The sequence below is a fragment of the Choloepus didactylus genome, chromosome 9 (genome assembly GCF_015220235.1).
Source record: "Choloepus didactylus isolate mChoDid1 chromosome 9, mChoDid1.pri, whole genome shotgun sequence".
Classification (NCBI taxonomy): domain Eukaryota; kingdom Metazoa; phylum Chordata; class Mammalia; order Pilosa; family Megalonychidae; genus Choloepus; species Choloepus didactylus.
The window spans coordinates 62,536,229-62,557,512 of NC_051315.1; the positions used below are offsets into that span (position 1 = coordinate 62,536,229).

General features: G+C 37.6%; 1 protein-coding gene across 7 annotated transcripts in view; it reads left to right on the forward strand.

Annotated features, from left to right (window-relative positions):
- Positions 1–21,284, forward strand: part of MAP3K20 (mitogen-activated protein kinase kinase kinase 20) — a 237,716-nt gene that overhangs the window by 118,396 nt on the left and 98,036 nt on the right. For all 7 annotated transcript variants that reach the window (XM_037849344.1, XM_037849339.1, XM_037849342.1 and 4 more), the window contains exons 4-5: positions 14,471–14,572; positions 18,477–18,542. In XM_037849344.1, coding sequence (XP_037705272.1) covers positions 14,471–14,572; positions 18,477–18,542 — 168 coding nt within the window. The remainder of the gene's footprint in view (positions 1–14,470; positions 14,573–18,476; positions 18,543–21,284) is intronic.

A 21,284-nucleotide genomic window follows, 5' to 3' on the forward strand; every position in this document is an offset into this window, starting at 1 on the left:
AATTTAGTTTTGATGCAATGAACAAAACTGACTCAAGAAGAAACATAAAATCTGAATAGACCTATTACAAGTAAAGAAATTTGAATTAGAGAAGGAAACACTTACCTGTCTGTATTATCCTGATACCAAAGTAAGAGAAAGACATAATAAGAAAACTACATACTAGTATTCCTCGTGAACACGGATACAAAAATATCCTTAAGTAAAATTAACAAACTGAATCTAAAAACCCATCAAAAGGATTGTGCATTACAACCAGGTGAGAATACAAAGTTCTTTTAATAACCACAATCAATTAATATAAGGCACCATAATAATAGAACAAATGAATAAAAAGCTTATGTGATCATTTCGATGGATGCAGAAAAAGCATTTGACAGAATCTAACAGGCATTAATGGAAAGAAATTTGAACAGACTAGGAATAGAAGGGCATTTTCACAACCTATTAACAGCATCTGTAAAAACAGACAGCAAATATCACAATTAATGGTGAAAACGGAATGCTTTCCGCCTAAGATCAGGAGCAAGGCAAGGAGGTCTGCTCTTGCCACTCCTCTTCAACATTATACTAGAGAGTCTAACCAGTGCAATTAGGCAGGAAAAAAAAAATAATAAAAAGCATCCAGATCAGAAAGAATTAAAACTGCCTTCATTTGCAGCTGACATGGTCCTGTATGGAGAATTCATGAAAAAAAGTACTATAACTAATAAATATGTTTAGCAAGGTCACAAGGATCCAAGATCAATGTACAAAAGTCAATTGTATTTCTATGTACTGTGAATGAAAAATCTGAAAATGAAACTTTAAAAATTCCATTCAATATCATCAAAAATAATAAGATGGTGTGTTAGTGTTCTCTAGGGAAACAGAATCAACAAGAAATATCTAAAAATAAGATTTTATAAAAGTGTCTCACACAACTATGGGTATGCATGAGTCCAAATTCTGTAGGGAAGGCAGCAAACAGGCAACTCCAATGAAGATGTTTGATGAACTCCTTAGGCAGTGAACTGGCAGCTTTGATGAACGTGTTCGATGAACTCCTCAGGAACGATCTGGCAACTTCGATGGATTCAGGAAACGCTTTGCTGGTTAGTCAAAGAAGAAGTGAAGGTCCTTTATCTGTCTCGCTTAAAAGTCTTCAACTGATTGGATTAAATCCAGCTGGTTGCATTCTCTCATTGTGGAAGACACGCCCCTCATTGATGTAATTAGTTGCAGCTGCAGCCAATTGACTGATAATTTAATAAACCAGCCTGCTGGTTCATTAACCAGCCACAGACTTCCTTGCAGCAACAGTTAGGCCAGTGCTTTCTTGACCAGCTGAGTACCATCACTTGGCTAAGCTGACACATGAACCTAACCATCACAGTCCACCCCTTGTCAACTTGGCAGTTATACACATCACCTTAAACCAAACTTTATCTCTAAGTAGAGAACAATAACAGACATACATTTTGCCTAACAATACTCCACTGTCCTACATGCAACCGGAAATGCACTGAATCTCTCCAGAATAGGGTGCAAGTCCTTGGGTAACATTAACTCTTAAAATTGATTTCCTTTAACTTAAATATTGCAAAATGAACAATACAGCTTATGTCATATGTTAAGGGAATAAGAGAAGAAAGCAAAGATATTTGCTTTACAAATACAGACATACTCATCACAAAAACAAGGAAATATTCACGCCATCCTAGTCCTCGTTTCTTTAACTGGTCATGTGGTCATAGTTCATATTTATCACTACCTTCTTCTATGACCCCATTCCATGTCCCCTTTACCCTCAGCAAGCACTTCAGCTGGCTGTGGTTCTTTGCCTGGTGGGGTGACCCAAACCTTCATTCCTAAAGTTTCTTGGCCATTGGTAGTCCTGCCTGGATTGGGTTTTTGCAGTTTTCCATTGACTTTAATCACAGGGCATGGTAGTACTCAGAGGTGCCCTAGGGGATCTCCTGTATTCCAGGAAAACTCTTCTTTACTTCCATTGTGTAGTTGCAGTGATATTTCTCCTTGATAGTCAGGATCATTCACCCTAGCCAATATAGTAATCCCGTTCCTTGCCTGTTGATAAGAAGCCCAGAGTGGCCAGGTGACAGTCTTAACTTCCAGTTCAATGGAATTATTGTGTTTCCTGGTGGAAGCACTCCTCCTTTTGGAACTAAGACTTGTAAACCAGCAGAGCTTAAGCTTGCAGGGACAGGAAGCAAAAATTTTCCTAGTGGATCACTAGGAGTGATAGTGAGTGGTGCCACTCCTGCTTCCACCCCTTGATTCCTGGACCCGTGAATCCTGGCTATAGGAGAAACAGCACCATAGAGTGGATGCTGATTCAGAGCATACACAGCTTCTTGGAGAACACTGCCTCAGCCCTGCAAGGTATTGTCACCCAGTTGGTGCCATAATTGAGTCTTCAACAGGACATTCCGCCATTCTATCAACTCAGCTGCCTCTGGATGATGGGGAACAATGTAAGACCAGAGAATTCCATGAGCATGTGCCCATTCCCTCACTTCATTTGCTATGAATTGGGTTCCTTGGTCAGAAGCAATGCTGTGTGGAATACCATGACGGTACATAAGGCATTCCATGAGTCCACGGATGGTATTTTTGGCAGAAGCATTTCATGCAGGGAAGGCAAACCTGTATCCGGAGTATATATCTATTCCAATAAAAGCGAATCGCTACCCCTTCCATGATGGAAGTGGTCCAGCCACCAGGTAGCAGGCTGATCACCTTGGGGAATGGTGCCATATTTGGAACTGAGTGTGGGTCTCTGCTGCTGGCAGATTGGGCAGTCAGCAGTAGCTGTGGCCAGGTCGGCCTTGGTGAGTGGAAGTCCATGTTGCTGAGCCCATGCATTACCTCCATCCCTACCACCATGACCACTTTGTTCATGAGCCCATTGGGCAATGACAGGAGTGGCTGGGGAAAGAGGCTGAGTGATATCTACTGAACAGGTCATCTTATCCACTTGATTATTAAAATCTTCCTCTGCTAAAGTCACCCTCTGGTGAGCATTCACATGGGACACAAATATCTTCATATTTTTTGCCCATTCAGAAAGGTCTATCCACATACCTCTTCCCCAGACTTCTTTGTCACCAATTTTCCAATCATGCTCCTTCCAAGTCCCTGACCATCCAGCCAAACCATTAGCAAAAGTCCATGAATCAATATACAAATGCACCTCTAGCCAGTTCTTCTAAGCAAAGTGAACAACCAGGTGCAGTGCTCGAAGTTCCGCCCACTGGGAGGATTTCCCCTCACCGCTGTCCTTCAGGGACATCCCAGAAAGGGGCTGCAGTGCTGCAGCTGTCCACTTTCATGTGGTGTCTGCATATTGTGCAGAACCATCTGTAAACCAGGCCTGAGTTTTCTCTTCCTCAGTCAACTGATTGTAAGGAACCCCCCAAGACACCATAGCTGTGTGCTGGGAAAGAGAAGTTAATGTGGCAGGAGTGGGTGCCATGGGCATTTGGGCCACTTCCTCATGTAACTTACTTGTGCCTTCAGGACCTGCTCGAGTTCTATCTCGTATATACCATTTCCGTTTTATGATGGAGTGCTGCTGTGTACGCCCAACTTTATGGCTTGCTGGGTCAGATAACACCCAGCTCCTGATAGGTAACTCAGGTCTCATGGTAACTTCTTGGCCCATGGTTAAAGCATTCTGTCTCTACTAAGGCCCAATAGCAAGCCAAAAGGGGAAGATTGTGGAAGAATTGTGAGGAGCTTGATAGAAAAGGCCTAGACTGCTTTAAGAGACTGTTTGTGGAAATATGGACTCTAAAGATACTTTTGATGAAGCCTTAAACAGAAATGATGAGTCGGTCATTGCCAACTGGAAGGAAGGTGATCCTTGTTTTAAAGTGGCAGAGAATTTGGCAAAGTTTTGTCCTGGTGTTGGATGGAAGGCAGAATTTGAAAATGACGAGCTAGGATACTTAGCTGAGGAAATCTGCAGACTACGTGTGGAGGATATAGCTCGGCTTCTACTTGCAGCTTATAGTAAAATGCGGCAGGACAGAAATAAGCTGAGAAATGAACTCTTGGATACAAAGAAACCAGAAATTGATAGTTTGGACAATTCTGGGCTTCCAGAAAGTGAGAACCCAGAGGCTACAGCCCCACATGAGGATTTAACTAGACACAGAACCCAGCCGCCATTTCAGTACAAGCCATGATTGCAGATGGAGTTATCCAGAAGGGATTTGTGGAAACTCCTTTTGTCTGATGGTTTCAACCCCTGTGTACTTCATGCCAAACCAACAAGATTTTTGTGAGATGTATTTAGAAGGAGACACTGCCGGTCTGGACTGGAGGAGAAGGAAAAGGGACAAATTGAAGGAAAAGCTTCTTCAAAGATAGAGACATGGAGATTGACGTCTGGAGTCAGGAGGTCTGGGGCTGAAAATGTGGAGTGGCCCATGCACATAGAAAGGGTGAGTTTGCCCTGGAGGCAGAGCACGGGCCTTCCAAGTTGATGCTCAGGGAGAGGGCTGCCGCCCCAGGCCCCAGAGAGGGTGGAGCATATTCCCTAGGGAATGGGGAGAGCCTGCAGCCACTCCACTGTTCAGAGAGGGGAGAGCTTTTGCCCCAGAGAAGCAGAGTCTGGGTGGCACCCCAGTGTTTGAGGAGGATGGGGCCGAGAAGAAGGTGGTCTCCCCAATGTGTGGATATGTTGGAGCACTCACTCCAGTGTTTGGAGAGAAAAGGGCTGTCATGAAGACCCTTGGAAAGTGTTGGACTTCAGCTCTCTCAAGCCCCAAGGATAAAAAGTCTTTCTGTGAATGACTCTCAGACTTTGAAATCTAATGGAGCTTGCCCTGTGGGTTTTAGGAATTGTTTTGGTCCTGTGAACGCTGTTTTCCTTTCAATTTCTCCTCATGGCAGTGGGAATGTTTATCCTATGACTGTCCCTCCTTCCTATATTAGAAGCAGATAACTTGTTCTGAGTTTCACAGGTACACAGCCAGAAGGGAATTATGCTTCAGGACAGACCACACCTGTAACTGATTTTGATGGGATCTTGTACTTACCTTTTGTTACTGAAATGATTTAAGTTTTTGTGATATTGTGATGGGGTGAATGTATTTTGTATATGGAAAGATCATGTCATTTTGGAGTCCAGGGGGTGGAATGTGCTGGTTTGGATGTATAATGTCCCCCAAAACGCCATGTTCTTTGATGCAGTCTTGTGGGGGCAGATGTACTTAGTGTTGATTAGATTAGAATCCTTTGATTGAGTGTTTCCATGGAGATGTGACTCAATCAACTGTGAGTGAAAGGTTTGAATGGATAATTTCCATGGAAGTGTTACTGCGCCCATTCAGGGTGGTTGTTAATTGGCTCACTGGAGTTGTATAAAGGAATTCACAGACAGGACTCAGAGCAACTGAGAGAGCAGCTAAGAGAGGACAAAATGCCCGAAGAGCAACATTTCAGAGAATGCCATTTTGAAACACAACCTGGGAGTAAGCAAACACCAGCCACATGCCTTCCAAGCTGACAGAGGTTTTCTGGATGCCATTGGCCATCCTTCAGTGAAGGTACCCTATTATAGATGCCTTGGGACACCTTGTGGCCTTAAGACTGTAACTATGTAACCAAATAAACTCCCTTTATAAAAGCCAATGCATCTCTGTTGTTTTGTAAACGGCAGCATTAGCAAACCGGAACAATTGGGTATGATTTTTTTTTTTTTAATTTTTTTTATTGTGAACTTTAACATATATACATAATGGTGATAATGTTCAATGTATTATTTCACAAGTAGTTAGAGAGCAAATCTCAAAAAAATGTCATGGGTCAAAGTTCCACAACTTCAGCCATTTCCATTATTGTAAAATATACATACAGAAAGGTGTCATCTCTTGATGTACAGCTCAACAAGCAGTCATAATAGGTAATTTCAAAAATTGTTGTGGATTATAGTTCCACAAGTTCAGTTTTTCCTTATTTTGCAATGCAGGGTATATACAGAAAAGTGAAGATCTTCAAGGCACAAGTCAACAAGCAGTTATAGAGCAAATCCCAAGGGATGCTATGGGCTACAGTTTCACCATGTCATTTGCCTCCTTCCAACCATTCCAACACTCCAGCATCCAAATATATATATATGTATCTATATAGGTATGTTTCAGTATTCACAGACCTTTGTTCAGTCTTATCTTGTTTATTGCTTCTCCTTCCTCTCACTGAATCTCTTTCTCCATCTTCAGGAGTGCCTAGGTAGTGAGCACCCTAATTTGTTCATGTTAAAAGGGAATGTAAACAGTATGGGGGAAGGGGGCCGCATCTGATAGTTGGTCTTAAAGAGGCTGTTGCCTCTGGGTTTTAGGACTTGTCTGGTATAGGAATACTCTAGTGGATTTAAGTTTCTGAAAGATAAAACTTAGTGAGCGCATCTTTTATAGAATGTCAAGTAGGGGCCTAGGTATTTGGAGACTACTTTTGGTAAGGGCATAGCTTGATGTGGCCAGGTGGGACCATTAAGATCACTCTCATTATCACATCTGTACATATTATATTATTGTTCCCCCTTCACTAGGTTCTGACTATCTCTAGATGCCCTATATTCTACTTTTTAAGACACTTATTTTACATTTTTCACAGAGTTCACATTAGTGGTAACATACAATATTTCTCCTTTTGTGTCTGGCTTATTTCACTCAGCATTATGTCTTCAAGGTTCACCCATGTTGTCATGTCTCACAACCTCGTTTCTTCTTACTGCCATGTAGTGTTCCTTCATGTGTTTATACCACATTTTGTTTATTCACTCATTTGTTGAAGGACATTTGGATTGTTTCCATCTCTTGACAATTGTGAACAATGCCACTGTGAATGTCAGTGTGCAAATATCTGTTCGTGTCACTGCTTTCAGATATTCTGGGTATATACCGAGAAGTGAAACTGCTGGATTGTAGGGCAACTCAATATCTAGTTTCTGAGGAACCGCCAAAGTGTCCTCCAGAGTGGCTGTGCCATTATACTATCCCACCAGCAATGAATGAGTTCCAGTTTCTCCACATCCTCTCCAGCATTTGTAGTTTCCTGTTTGTTTGATGGCAGCCATTCTAATTGGTGTGAGATGATATCTCATTGTGGTCTTGATTTGCATCTCCCTAATAGCTAGTGAAGATGAACATTTTTTCATGTGTTTTTTAGCCATTTGTGTTTCCTCTTTGGAGAAATGTCTTTTCATATCTTTTGTCCATTTTATAGTTGGGCTGTTTGTACTATTGTTGAGTTGTAGAATTTCTTTATATATGCAAGATATCAGTCTCTTACCAGATTCATGGTTTCCAAATATTTTTTCCCATTGAGTTGACTTCCTTTTTACCTTTTTGACAAATTCCTTTGAGGTACAGAAGGTTTTGATTTTGAGGAGCTCCCATTTATCTATTTTTTCTGTCGCTGCTTGTGCTGTAGGCATAAGGTCTAAGAAGGAACCTCCTAATAGAAGGTCTTGAAAATGTTTCCCTGCATTATCTTCTAGGAGTTTTATGGTGCTGTCTCTTATATTGAGGTTTTTAATCCACTTTGAATTAATTTTTGTGTAGGGTGTGAGGTAGGGGTCCTCTTTCATTCTTTTGGATATGGATATCCAGTTCTCCCAGCCCCATTTGTTGAAGAAACTGTTATGTCCCAATTCAGTGGATTTGGGGGCCTTATCAAAAATCTGTCAGCTTTAGACCTGGGGTCTATTTCCAAGTTCTCAGTTTGATTCCATTGATCAATATGTCTATCTTTGTGCCAATACCATGCTGTTTTAACGACTGTGGCTTTATACTAAGCTTCAAAGTCAGGCGTGTAAGTCGTCCCACTTCGTTTTTCTTTTTTAGAATGTTTTTAGCAATTCAAGGCATCTTTCCCTTCCAAATGTATTTGATAACTAGCTTCTCCAATTCTGCAAAGTAGGTTGTTGGAATTTTCATTGGAATTGCATTGAATCTGTAGATCAGTTGGGTAGAAGGGTATGCATTTAACAAAAGAAGTGTAAGATTTCTACAGTAAAAAGTACAGATATTACTGAAAGAAATTGAAGATACAAATAAATGGAGCGACATTACACATTCATGGATTGGAAGACAAAGTATTGTCAAGCTAGCAACCTTCCCCAAATTGATCTATAAATTCAGCACAGTTCCTCTCTAAATCCCAGCAGACTTTTTGTTTTTCTAAAAATTGACAATCTGTCCTAAAATTTACATGGAATTCTAAAAGACCTAGAATGTCCAAACCAGTTTTAAAAAAAGAACTAAGCTTGAGGGCTTACACTGCCTCATTTTAAAACTTATTATAAATCTACAGTAATTAAGATAGTGCCACCTCACATGCCCTCCGTCTGGCCCCTGCATCCTTTGTCCCTTCTCAGCACATAGTAGTCCCCCAGTGTGAGCCCCAGGAGACCAGGAACATGGCGCTCAGAGCAATGTGTGAGCAGCCGAGGAGGAGAAAGGGATAGGCACTGCCGCTTCACTGGCAGCCAGCCACCAGCTCCACTGCAATTTACTGACCCAGGAAGAATAAAAAACTTACACTTCACTTGTTTAAAAGAAAGTTTCTTGAAGGTGAGTCATCAACATTGAGACCTAAGTGATCTGGAAAAGTCTCCCCCTCAGAATCAGCTAGTTAAAGGACAGATTTCACAGGAGAATGATTTCAAAGGAGAATGATAGAGACTAGAGGACTCCACAAATACTGAACCGAAGAAATAGAGAAATAATCTCCAAGACCAGAAACACTGGTCCAGATCCCTCCCACTCACTCGGTCCCATTCAGCTTGAGAGTCACAGAGAGGCAACACTGGATCCCTCCTGCCACAGGTGCAGACTGTAGAGCCAGTCAAAGCACAAAGTTAGAGCCCTATACATATCCAGGCACAGGAACCCAAGTCTGCAGAGACCCAGAGCAGAACACAAGCCATTGAGGAGTGCCACATAAAAAAGAGCCTCCAGGGGAGGGGAGAAAAAGAGAGAGACCGCAACAGACTGTTGGGAGTAGGCGCACACACTCATTCCATTTTCTGTTGGCTGGACCATCTAAACACAAAACAGACTTTTCTGGATTGATCCACCTCTCTGGATTGACCTCAGCTGGGTCCCTGTGTAGCATACCCTAACAGGGAAGAAACCAGAGGCAGAAAAGCCTCACAGAAAAAAACAGGGGTTGGGAGGTGGAGACCACAGAACTGCTGTAAGAAATGATGGATCCTAGAGCTGAAAAGGGTAAGGAAAAGAGAGCACTGGGTGAGGGACAGAACTGAAACAAATTGTAGGAGCTGGGAAGAAAATTCCACACACACACAAAAAACAGAACAGATCAAGATTCCCAGAGAAGGAACAGAGGAAAAGAAGCTTCCTCTTGGAGGTGAAAGAGTTGCACAAAAAGTACAGTCTTAAAGTTGGAACCACATACCCAGGACAAGAAACAAATGAAGAGCTGAAAAAATATGAACAGTCAAACATGGGCTAATTTAAGGTACCAGAGTAAGTTGAACCATCAAAGGGCCTTAACACAAAGCCAATCAACAATAAAACCCTAGACAAGAGGGAGAAACCAACCTTCCGAATTAACTCATCAAGATAATCAACTGCCTAGATGTCAGCCTTGTTTTGTTTTGCAAAAGCTGCTGAAATGCAATATACCAGAAATGGGCTGACTTTTAACAATGGGGATTTATTAACTTACAATTACAATTCTTAGGCTGTGAAAATGTCCAAATTAAGGCATCAACTGGATGATACCTGGACTCTGAAGAAAGACTGCTGGTATCTGAGACACCTCTGCCGCATGGGAAGGCCCATGGCTGTCATCTGCTGATTCTTCGCTCCTGGGTTTCATTGCTTTCAGCTCCTGGCTCCAGTGGCCTCCTCCCTGAGCTTCTGTGGGCCCTCTTTTAGTATCCCTGGGGCTTTTCTCTCTAAACTGTCTGGGCTTTTTCTGTCTTTTATCCTTATAAAGGACTCCAGTAAACAAGTAAGACTCACATTAAATGGGGTGGGTCACATCTCAGTTGAAATAACCTAACCAGAAGGTCCCACCCACAACAGGTCTGCACCCACAGGAATGGATTAAAAGAACATGGATTTTTCTGGGGTACATAACAGCTTCAAACCAGTACAAGCCCCAAAATTACAAGCCATACTGAGAAACAAGAAGATAGGGCTCAATGAACGGTACAAGTTAAAACTTAAGAGGAGAAACACAATTTGGAACAATTAATCAAAGAAGTTCAAACAAATCTTGTAAATAAATCCAAGAAGATGAAGGAAAGTATGGATATAGAGCTAAAGGAATTTAAGAAAACAATGTGTTGCATAAAGAAGAATTTGAAAATTTAAAAAGAAACAAATTATGAGGATGAAAGGCACAATAATGGAGATTAAAAATACATGTAGAGACATACAATAGGCAGATTTTGACAGACAGAAGAAAGAATCAGTGAACCAAAAGACTGACTATTGAAATCATTCATACAGAACAGATGGAAAAAAGAATAGAAAAAATTGAGCAGTGTCTCAGGGATTTGAGTGACAGCATGAAGTGCACAAACATAGATGTCATGGGTGTCCCAGAAGGGGAAGGGAAAAGAGGCAGAAAGAATATTTGAGGAAATAGTGACCCTAAATTTTCCAACTCTTATAAAAGACATAAATATAAATATACATGTCGAACAAGTGCAACACACTCCAAACAAAATAAATCCTAATAGACCTACTCCAAGACACATACTGATCAGAATGTCAAATGCCAAAGATAGAATTCTAAAAGCTAGCAAGAGAAAAGTAATCTGTCACATACAAGGGGACCTTGAAAAGACTAAGTGCTGATTTCTCTTCAGAAATCATGGAGGCGAGAAGGCAGTGATATGATGTATTTAAGGTACAGAAAGAGAAAAACTGCCAGCCCCAAATTCTTCAGTTAAGGCATGGCCCAGAGTGAGTTTTAATCCTCTTTCTGGGGTCATTTATAATCCATTTACTGGAATCCTTTATAAACGGGATGAATACAGAGAGAGAGAGGGAGGGGGAGAAAGCCACAGAAGCAAGAAGCTGAAATCAATGAAACCCAGAAGAGAAGGGAGAGACCAGCAGGCACCGTCGTGTGCCTTTCCATGTGACAGAGGAGCTGAGGATCGCAAGCAGCTGGTCTTCAGAGTGAAGACATTGCCTTGATGGTGCCTTGATTTGGACATTCTCACAGCCTCAAACTGTCAGCTAATAAATTCCGTTGTTAAAAGCCGGTCCATTTCATGGTATCAGATTTAAGCTGCCTAGCAAACTAAAACAATTCCATATATGGAAAGTCCTGAAAAATCTACAACAAAGCTACCAGAGCTAATAAACAAATACAGCAAAGTGGCAGGGTACAAGATCAATATGCAAAAATCAGTAGTGTTTCTATACACTAGTAATGAGCAATCTGAAGAGGAAATCAAGAAAAAAATTCCATTTATAATAGCAATTAAAAGAATCAAATATGTAGGAATAAATTTCACCAAGGATGTAAAAGACTTATACACAGAATATTACAAAACTTTGATAAAATGAATCAAAGAAGATCTAAATAAATGGAAGGACATTCCATTCTAATGGATTAGAAAACTAAATGTTAAGATGTCAGTTCTACCCAGAATGATTTACAGGTTCAACTCGATCCCAGTCAAAACTCCAACGGCCTACTTTGCAGAAATGACAAAGCCAATTATCAGATTTTATTTGGGAAGGGTAAGGGCATCTGAATAGCCAAAAACATCTTGGAAAAGAAGAATGAAGTTGGAAAACTCACACTTCCTGACTTTATGGCTTATTATAAAGATACAGTGGTTAAAAACAGCATGGTGTTGTCATAAGGATAGATATATAGACCAATGCAATTGAATTTCAGAGTTCACAAATAGACCCTTACATATATGGCCAATTGAATTTTGATGGATGAAGCTTGAAGATGTTATGCTGGGTGAAATAAGCCAGACACAAAAGGGCAAATATTTTATGATCTCACTGATAGGAAATAATTAAAATAAGCAAACTCATAGAGTTAGAATATAGAATAAAGGTTACCAGGGACTGGGTTAGGAGTAGGGAATGAGGAGTTAATGCTTAATTTGTACAGAATTTCTATTTAGGTTGATTGTAAAATTTTCAAAATGGATGGTGGTGATGGTAGCACAATATTGTAAGTATAATTAACAGCACTGAATTATATATGTGAATGTGGTTAAAAGGGGAAATTTTTAGGTCAAATATATGTCACTAGATTAAAATTTAAAGGGTAAAACATAGGACTGTACAACACAGTGAACCCTATTGCGAATGATAGACTACAGTTAATAGTACAATTATAAAAATATTTTTTCATAAATTATAACAAATGTACCACACTAATGTAGGGTGTGAATAATAGAGTGGTATATTGGAAAATGTAAACTATGGACTATAGTTAATAGTACAATTTTAATATTCTTTTATCAGTTGTAACAAAAGTATCACCCTAATGCAAAGTGTTAACAATGGGAGGCTTATATGAGAATACTGTTTTTTACATAATTTTTCTGTAAACCCACAACTTCTCTAATTAAAAAAATAAAAATAAATAGTGCAATATTTGCAGAAAGATAGGCATATTGATCAGTGGGACAGAATTGAGAATCCAGAGATAAGCCCTAACATTAATCAATTGATTTCAACAAAGATTTCAAAACAACTGAATGGGGAAAGGATAGTGTTTTCAACAAATATGGGACAATTAGAACTCCACATGCAGAAAAATGAATTTAGAACCCTTACCTCACCGCATACACAAAAATTAACTCAAAATTAATTATAGACCTAAGTTTAAGACCTATCACTATACAACTCTTAGAAGAAAAACAGGAGACAATCTTCATGTCCTTGGGTTAGGCAAAGGAGTTCTTAGTTATGACGCTAAAGGCATAATCCTTAAAAGAATAATTGATAAATTGGACTTAATCAAAATGAGTAATTTTTGCTCTTTTAAAGATTCTGTTAATAGAATGCAAAGACAAATTACAGACTAGTAGAAAATGTTTGCAAATCACTTATTTGGTAAAGGACTTGTATTCATAATAAATAAACAACTCTTACAACTCAATAACAACAAAACAAACAATCCTATTTAAAAATATGGGCAAAAGATTTAAATAGACCTTTTTCCTAAGGATATATACAGGTGGCTAATAGGCACATGAAAAGATGCTCAACACCGTTAGTCACTAGAAAATCGCAAATTAAAACCATGATGAGATACCACTAGAGTTACACCCATTAGAGTGGCTATAATCAAAAAGACAATTCCAAGTATGCATGGATGTGAGGAAGCTATCCCTTCATACATTGCTGGTGGGAATGTAAAACGGTACTGCCTCTGAAAAGTTCACTGGAAAGCAATTTGGCAGTTTCTTTAAAAGTTAAACATAAAGATACCATGCAGTGCAATAGTTCCACTCCTAGGAATCTACCCTGGAGAAATGAAAACATATTTCCACACAGACATGTACATGAATGTTCATAGTGGCTATAATCATAATAGCCATAAACTAGAAACAATCCAGATGTCTTTCAACTGGCAAATGAGTAAACAAGAAGTGTTTAATCCACACAGTGGAATACAGTTCAAGAATAAAGAAGAACAAACAACTGATACATGCTACAACATGGGTGAACCACAAAATTAATATGATAAGTGAAAGAAGCTAGACACAAAAGACTACATGCATATTGTGTGATTCCATTTATTTGAAATGTCCAGAAAAGGCACATTTTTTAGAGAGAGTGCAGATCACAGGGCTAGGGATGAAAGCAATGATTAACTATAAACAGGCACAAGGGAACTGTTTGGGTGATGGAAATGTTCAAAAATTAGATTGTGGTGGTGGTTTCTCAACTCTGAATTTACTAAAAATCATCAAATTTTGCACTTACAGTGAGTGAATTTTGTGATATGTAAATTATACCTCAATAAAGCCATGTTTTTAAAGGAAGTTTCTCACTTTCTTGGCCTTTTGTGGTTAAATTTGAGGGCTCTTCTAAAGTCTGATGCAGCAAGAATTGATTTGATGTTGTCCCACAAACTCTGATTTATGTGTTTAAGTTTATCTATCTAATAAGGATAACAATTTTTAAAGAAATACCAGTTTATATGCATGCATTTATTCCAAATACACCCTTCCAACACCTCTTTGCATTTCTCAGTTCCATCTAATTGGTTTTTCATTTCATCCTTGGCTGAAGTTTTACTATTCATTCTTTATTGTGGTCTTGTCTTTCATTGAATTTTTTCCAGGATGATACTAACTTTTAGAAACCATAGTTTTTATATACTTTTAATGTCTTTTGCTAAATTCTTTAACATATTTTCCCAAAGAAAATATAAGGCATTACTTTTGAAATGCAACTTGGCTTTAATTATATGCTTATCTTTCCTTTAAAAATAGAATATGCTTCTCTGGGATCACTGTATGATTATATTAACAGTAATAGAAGTGAAGAGATGGACATGGATCACATCATGACCTGGGCAACCGATGTAGCCAAAGGTAATAATGCTTTATGCATTCTTATAGAATTGGTGTGTCAGGGTATTTTCCCATCCTGAGATGGGGACTTATTCAGAAAACTTGTCATTCTGTGTCTTAAGAGGTTCGTTTTAAACTAAAACTACTAAGAGTTGTACACCTTACTGTGCAGATATTTTAGATCATTACCTTTCCACTTCTAAATTCTTTTTCTCTTATTCCTTTATTTCCCTAAAATCAAGTTCCAGCAAAATCAGCAAGTTCCAGGGCAGCAATTTTTGTCATGTTTTGTGACATGTTAATTGACCAGCTTGCTTGACACATTAAATGGAAAGATCATAATTCTGTTGTCGTTCTGCAAGTCTCTACTTAGATTTAGTACCCTGAAAAAGTGATTTATTGTAAGATTAGTTCTGCTCATAATGTATATATAATAATATGCTAAAATTAGTAATCACTTGTAAAAAGTTTTATTTTTCCTGCCTTGTAAAAGCAATTCAGGTTTTATTTTATGTTTAATATAAACTTGGAAATCACCCTTGGAAATTAAATATTTTTAATATAAAAATCCTTAAAATATTAGCCAACAAGATGCCCAGTTCTTTTTCCCCTTATAAATTCCTGCGTAGGCTAATGCTTTCTGAAGCATTTCAAATTCCATTTATTTTTATCTTTTTTTTCCATTTTCCTAACTGAACATTTCTGGGTTTTATTTATAACTGTCCAAGTTGCTTTAGAAACAACTTGATCTAATAATGAACACTGATAGTTACATTTGTATTCTAGCAACCCCTGGAAAGCAAGTGTGTCCAAATTTTACTGGAGTGATGAACTCCTTTGCATTTTATTACTCCTTACTCTACAAGCATCTTTTTACAAAGCAAATATAACAATAGCATTCAAGGAAAACAACTCATACTTTTCTTTCACTATGCAGCTTCCAAAAGTAATAGACCTTCCTCTGGAGAATTACCTTGTCTGTTTTAAGTTTCATCAACACCTGCCAAATTTTTCAAATATGGAAAGTGAAATTTTTGTTTTTAAATGTTGCATACTAGATGTTGCTAGTGAATGATAATTCATTACCTCATAAGAATAATAAACTCTAGGTTTAGGATGGTATACTTAAGGCTTTGGCTATGTGTTAATTAACTTTAATTGTGTATTCATGCATAAGGCATCTCAAATCAGCCTTAAATTTCATATTCTGCAAGACATTTTCATGTAACATCATAGTCACTTCTCTACATGCCAGCACTACATGGGGACCACCTGTTTGATGATGTACAAGGTGATGTGCTGTTATTGGGTACTACCTGAAGCATTGTGGAAATACTCTTACATAAATGTGTATGTATATACAGGCAGTTCTTGACTTACAGCTGAAAGAGTGTATTCTCAAAGCAAAAAAAAAAAAAGATTTAGAAGTAAAAAGGTAATGCAAACCTTACAGATATTTGCATTTAGGGTAACCAGCCAATTATACCCATAGTGTTACGTAATGGCCCTCAAAATGGATAGACAGCAAACAAATCAACTGACATCAGTCACTCTGTTCCCTGCTATGTTCTGCTTAAGCTTCCCTGGTCCCCAGCCTGTAAACCTCTTCCCTCCCCCACATAGTCTCTGTCTGAGGGGTGAGTCTCTTGGCTCCAGATCAACTCAGGGCCATCTCTGGAGTTTCTCAAGAGCACTGGCACTTTACATCAGAAAGATGAAGAAGAGAAGGAACAGAGCTAAGTAGCAAACCAGAGGCAGAGGTGAGGAATAGAGGAGAAAATGGAAGTGGACCATGGGACAGTGTTAACTACAAAGTAATAAAATTACTTTTGTGTGGCTGTTGAATTAATCTGAAGGCAAATTCTAACATGTTTGGTCTCAGGAGAGAAGAGTAAGGCAGAGAAGAGGCTTGTTTGTTTATAGTCACAAGCCATATTTAGCACTTAAAAATCCTTTAAAATGGTCTGTAACAAAAAAAAGAAACTGATGCTTTAGGAATGGCTTCAACCCACTCTGATACAGCCTTTCAATTTGACCATGATTGAAACCACTGTTTGACACTTTTTGCCACAATAGCGGTAATATATTGAGAAGTCAAAGAATGCATGATTAATTTCAAAGAGTTCATTCGTGCATTTTGAAATAGGTATTTCTTAAAATCATTGCTCTTGAGAGAATGTCTTCTCAAATGAAAAAAAAGGGTTCTCTTCTTTCTTGGTCAAAGAGGAATGGAGGGTGGACCAGCAAGTAGATATGAAATTGCTGCAAGTCAGTCAGTTAGTAGAAGGAGCAGTCAAAGCATATAGACCTCGATCCAGTCTCAAGATGGTCCCAAATCTTTCCCAAAGTGTCCTTTTTAAGGAAATCCCAGATTTCTTAAAACTAATAGAAGTATATAAATATAATCTCATAATAGTAAATATTATAATAAATCTTGTAATAATAAAATGTGGTACTTTTCTCATAATATCTGTCATGAGGAAGAAAAGTTCCTGTATTTAAAGCTTTTGTACTTTACCAGAGTTTTGCTTTTTGAAATCCTTACTCGTCGACAAGTGCAGAATATCAGTCTCTACATTTAAGAGTAATTAAATAGACCCTGAATAATTAAAATTATTCAGGAATTTCATCCTAAAGCAAGAGAGGGAACTGAAATTTACTCATAAAGATTATTAAATGCTACCCAAATTGTATCTATCTAATTTTCACAGTTTGATGTTTATAGAACTTCATATTAGAAGAGAGATTTCCTTTATCCCAGTTAATCTTGTTTAAGATCATTTAAAGTATTAATATTTTTATTAAATTGACTTTTCAGTTATATTTTTATGTGGCAGGAGTTTTTTTCTTATCTTCTTCATGATTCTTCAATATAAAGTAATCAGAGTTGTAGTAAAATAATAGATTGTTTAAAAGATTAACCTTTATAAAATTGAAATTTTCTATATATTTAAAAAATAAAGCCTAGTTACTAAGTTTTTGTTTGTATGGGTGGTTCATTAACAAAAGGAGCCTTTCAATTTGTGGTGCGGGGGGGAGGGGGTATTTCTTCCATTGTTAAGAAAGACAACTTGAGAAATAAAGGGAGAGGAAACATTTCAGTAGAAAATTTTTCTTTACTCTAAGGGCATAGACAATGCATAAACAGAAAAAAAATCTAACACTACTAAGGAAGTACATGAAATATGCGTCTTTTAAAGTATAATTTTTTGTTCAATATAAGAAAACTCTACTTAGTTTATATACACCCACTTTACTGACATAAGTGGATTTACAGCCTAAATATGTTGGAGAAAATTTCGGAGTACATTTAAATATAGATTACCTCAAAGATTTAGCCTTGTAAAAAGAAAAATGTGTACATTTTTCTCTTGGAGGTCGTAAAATCCTTTACCAATCATAACTAATGAATTATCCCAATTCCTTTCACTCCTCCACTCCCAGGGCCTTGTCAGAATGATTACTGAGAAAATAAACCAAGCTGCAGCTGGGTCCTGCAAATATCGAAATTACAACTGAAAACCTTTGTCAGAATTCTGACTAACTTAGAAAGCATTTGGTATTGGAATACCTTAGTCATGGAACACTTCGTCCAGTGATTACTGTGCTATTTCCCTGCAGACTCCAGAAAATTAAGGTGTCCTTATTAAGTATTGTAAGGAACTAGCTTTACCCACAATAAGATTCCTCCCTTTAAGAGATTAATGGAAATAAATTTTACTTAGCACATAAATGTTAATAATGTAGACATTTCCTGTCTCTATTTTATCAACCATGGATAAATAGAACACATGAATTTAGTTTCTGCTACTGAATTCTTTGCGAAAACATGAAAGCTAATACTGATGTTTAAATTTGAAAGGTAATACGGACAGAATGTTAAGAAATAATATTAATAGGCCTTTCTTCCTTCTTGAATGAAAAGGAATGCACTATTTACATATGGAGGCTCCTATCAAGGTGATTCATAGAGATCTCAAGTCCAGAAATGGTAACGTAGTGATGTATTTTTATTTTTCCTATTTTATTAAAAAATATATGTACTACCTATATATTGAGAAAAGAACATACTCTACATACCTTTTGTGACCTGCTGTTTTGACTCACCATTAATACCATTCTTTGAGTCACCATTTACTACCATTAAAGCTTTCCTCTGTCAATAAATATCAAAATTCTCTACGTTATTTAAAGAAGCTGCATAGTATTCCATAGTACAAAATTTGGACATTTGGATTGTTTACATTTTTTTCTATGATTAACAAAGGTGGGGGTGCTTAATCCTTTCAGCCAAATTTGTAACATGTCCTTAATTATTTCCGTAGATTCATTTTCTAAAAGAAGTATTGTTGGATCAAAATGTGTGGTTACGTGTTTTTAGTCTTCTATTTCTAGATGGTTCTCTGTACTCGCAGTGTTGAGTTTTGTTCCTGTTACTTCTGAATTATTTGTTATAAATTTTTTATGTCTGTCATGCCCATATTACCTGTAGTAATGCCCCAAAATGATCTGCATGTTTGAGAGATGGAAAGTAAAGGTTTTCTTTTACTTTTTAATTTTTTTCTCTGTACTTTCACAGGTTTACTTATGATCATGCATTTTATCATTGACAATGTGAGCCTTTTAAAATGACTTGCAGGATTAGATGTTATCTTCGAATTGAAGTGGTAATGGAACACGTCTACATTCCACTACATCACTCAAAAATTAACAGAGAAAGGCTGTGGGATTACTTAGATATCCAGAACTAGCTAAAGTAAATTTCAGAGTTGGCTACTTTTTAAAAAATCTTGCCATCAATTAATTAGTTATTTAAATTCTTTCCATGTGGTTCTTGTAAGGAGGAGAAGACCTGTTTTTACAAAATCTCACATCACTGCAGTTAAAATGGTTATATGCTGATAGCGTGATCCTTAGAATGAGTAGTGATGGCAAGTGGAAGGGGAGGACTAGAGAACCAACCAGCTACACACGCTCATACTCCAGGACTGTGAGGTTTGATAGGTGGAAGGAAGGGAAGAAGTTGGCAGATGCTGTTCTTCAGTAGTTCAAGTTCGACTGGGCCAGTGAACAGTGGCTGATTGCTCTTCCCTCCTCTAGGGCATCACTCATCCTTTGGCTCTTGTTAGACAGAAGCTTCCTGGAGCAAAACACTTTTGATATCGTATAGTTGGTTAACAGAAGTCGTTAGTCCAGAATCAAGTAGAACGTGTCAGGGTTTTATGACTTTGTAAAATTTCAGTTTATGCTTAGAATTTCCATCTAAACACATTATTTGATTTATTTTCTTTTAATCTATCTTATCAGTATATCCTAAATCTCTCTTGAGAGGAGAATGATTAAGTAAATTATGGGTTTATCCACGCTATCATTACAAAGACTATATAACAATAAAGAATATCCCCATTTTCAAAAATTACAATTTATTTAGTTACTTGGTAGACAGATGTACTGAAAGAATACAGACCTAACTTTTAGGTGTTTTTTATTTTGTTTTTCGGGGAGAAGGAAATTGCAGGACTTTTGTATTCTGTGTTATATATGTTTATAATGTTATGTTTTTTTTTTGAAATGAGCACTTGTTAATCTTGTAATTAGAAAAAAGCCATAAAGGTATTTAAGAAAATAGCTGAATATAATATTAATAATAATTTACATTTTTATTTGAAAATACTGTATCTCATTACTGTAGTACTACATTTACCTTTAAGCTATTTCTACATGTTAGTCATGCAAAGATTATTTTCCCCAATTATCAAATTCATCAGTAATACCTAGTAAGTATTGATCATCTACCATGTTCAAGGCACTGTGTAACTTACAAAAGAAATACCAGAGTTCTGTCCTTGGCCTCCTCTCCTCTTATGCTCTGTATGCTCCCACTCCTGTGGCTCTAGCCCTGTCTACATATTAACACTCCTGAACAGATCTCTTCACCTTCAAAACTATGTATCTACCTGTTTATTAAACACATCCACATATGTATTTTGTAATACCCTAAAATGTATTAGGTCCAAAACAGATATTTTCATCTTCTCTCCGCCCCCAAAATTATTCCTGCATTCTCTTTCTCAGTGAGTGGCAATACCAGTTGTCCAAGTCAGAAATTAAATAAAAAATAAGTACAGTTTGATTCCAAAGTTCCTGTTGTAACCATTAGGTGCACTGCCTCTTTATTTGATTTCTTTCTTGACAACTCCTCCTTCTCCCCCTATATCCAGTTATTCATTATGCCTGGTTGTTTCTGCTTCTTAAATGCTTCTTGACTCCATCCACTTCTCTCCTGTCCTTTGCCACAGACTTAGTACAGACACCTCATCTCTCTCTTGGACTGTAACAACCTGCACAGTGATCCCCTTGCCTCCAGTGTTTTGTTTTTTGTTTTTAATTGAGATATATTCACATACCATACAAGCATCCAAAATATACCATCAGTTGCTCATACTATCATCATATAGTTGTGCATTCATCACCACAATCAATTTTTTGAACGTTTTCATTACTCCAAAAAATAAAGATGAAAATAAGAATAAAAATACAAAAAAAGTACAAAAGAACATGCAAAATGTCTCATACTCCTCAAGAATCAAGGATAATGGATTGCAGTTCAACAGTTTCAGGCATTTCCATGTAGCTATTGTAATACACTAATTACTAAAAAGGGATATCTATAAAATGCATAAGAATAGCCTCCAGTGTGACCTCATGACTCCTTTTGAAATCTCTCAGCCAC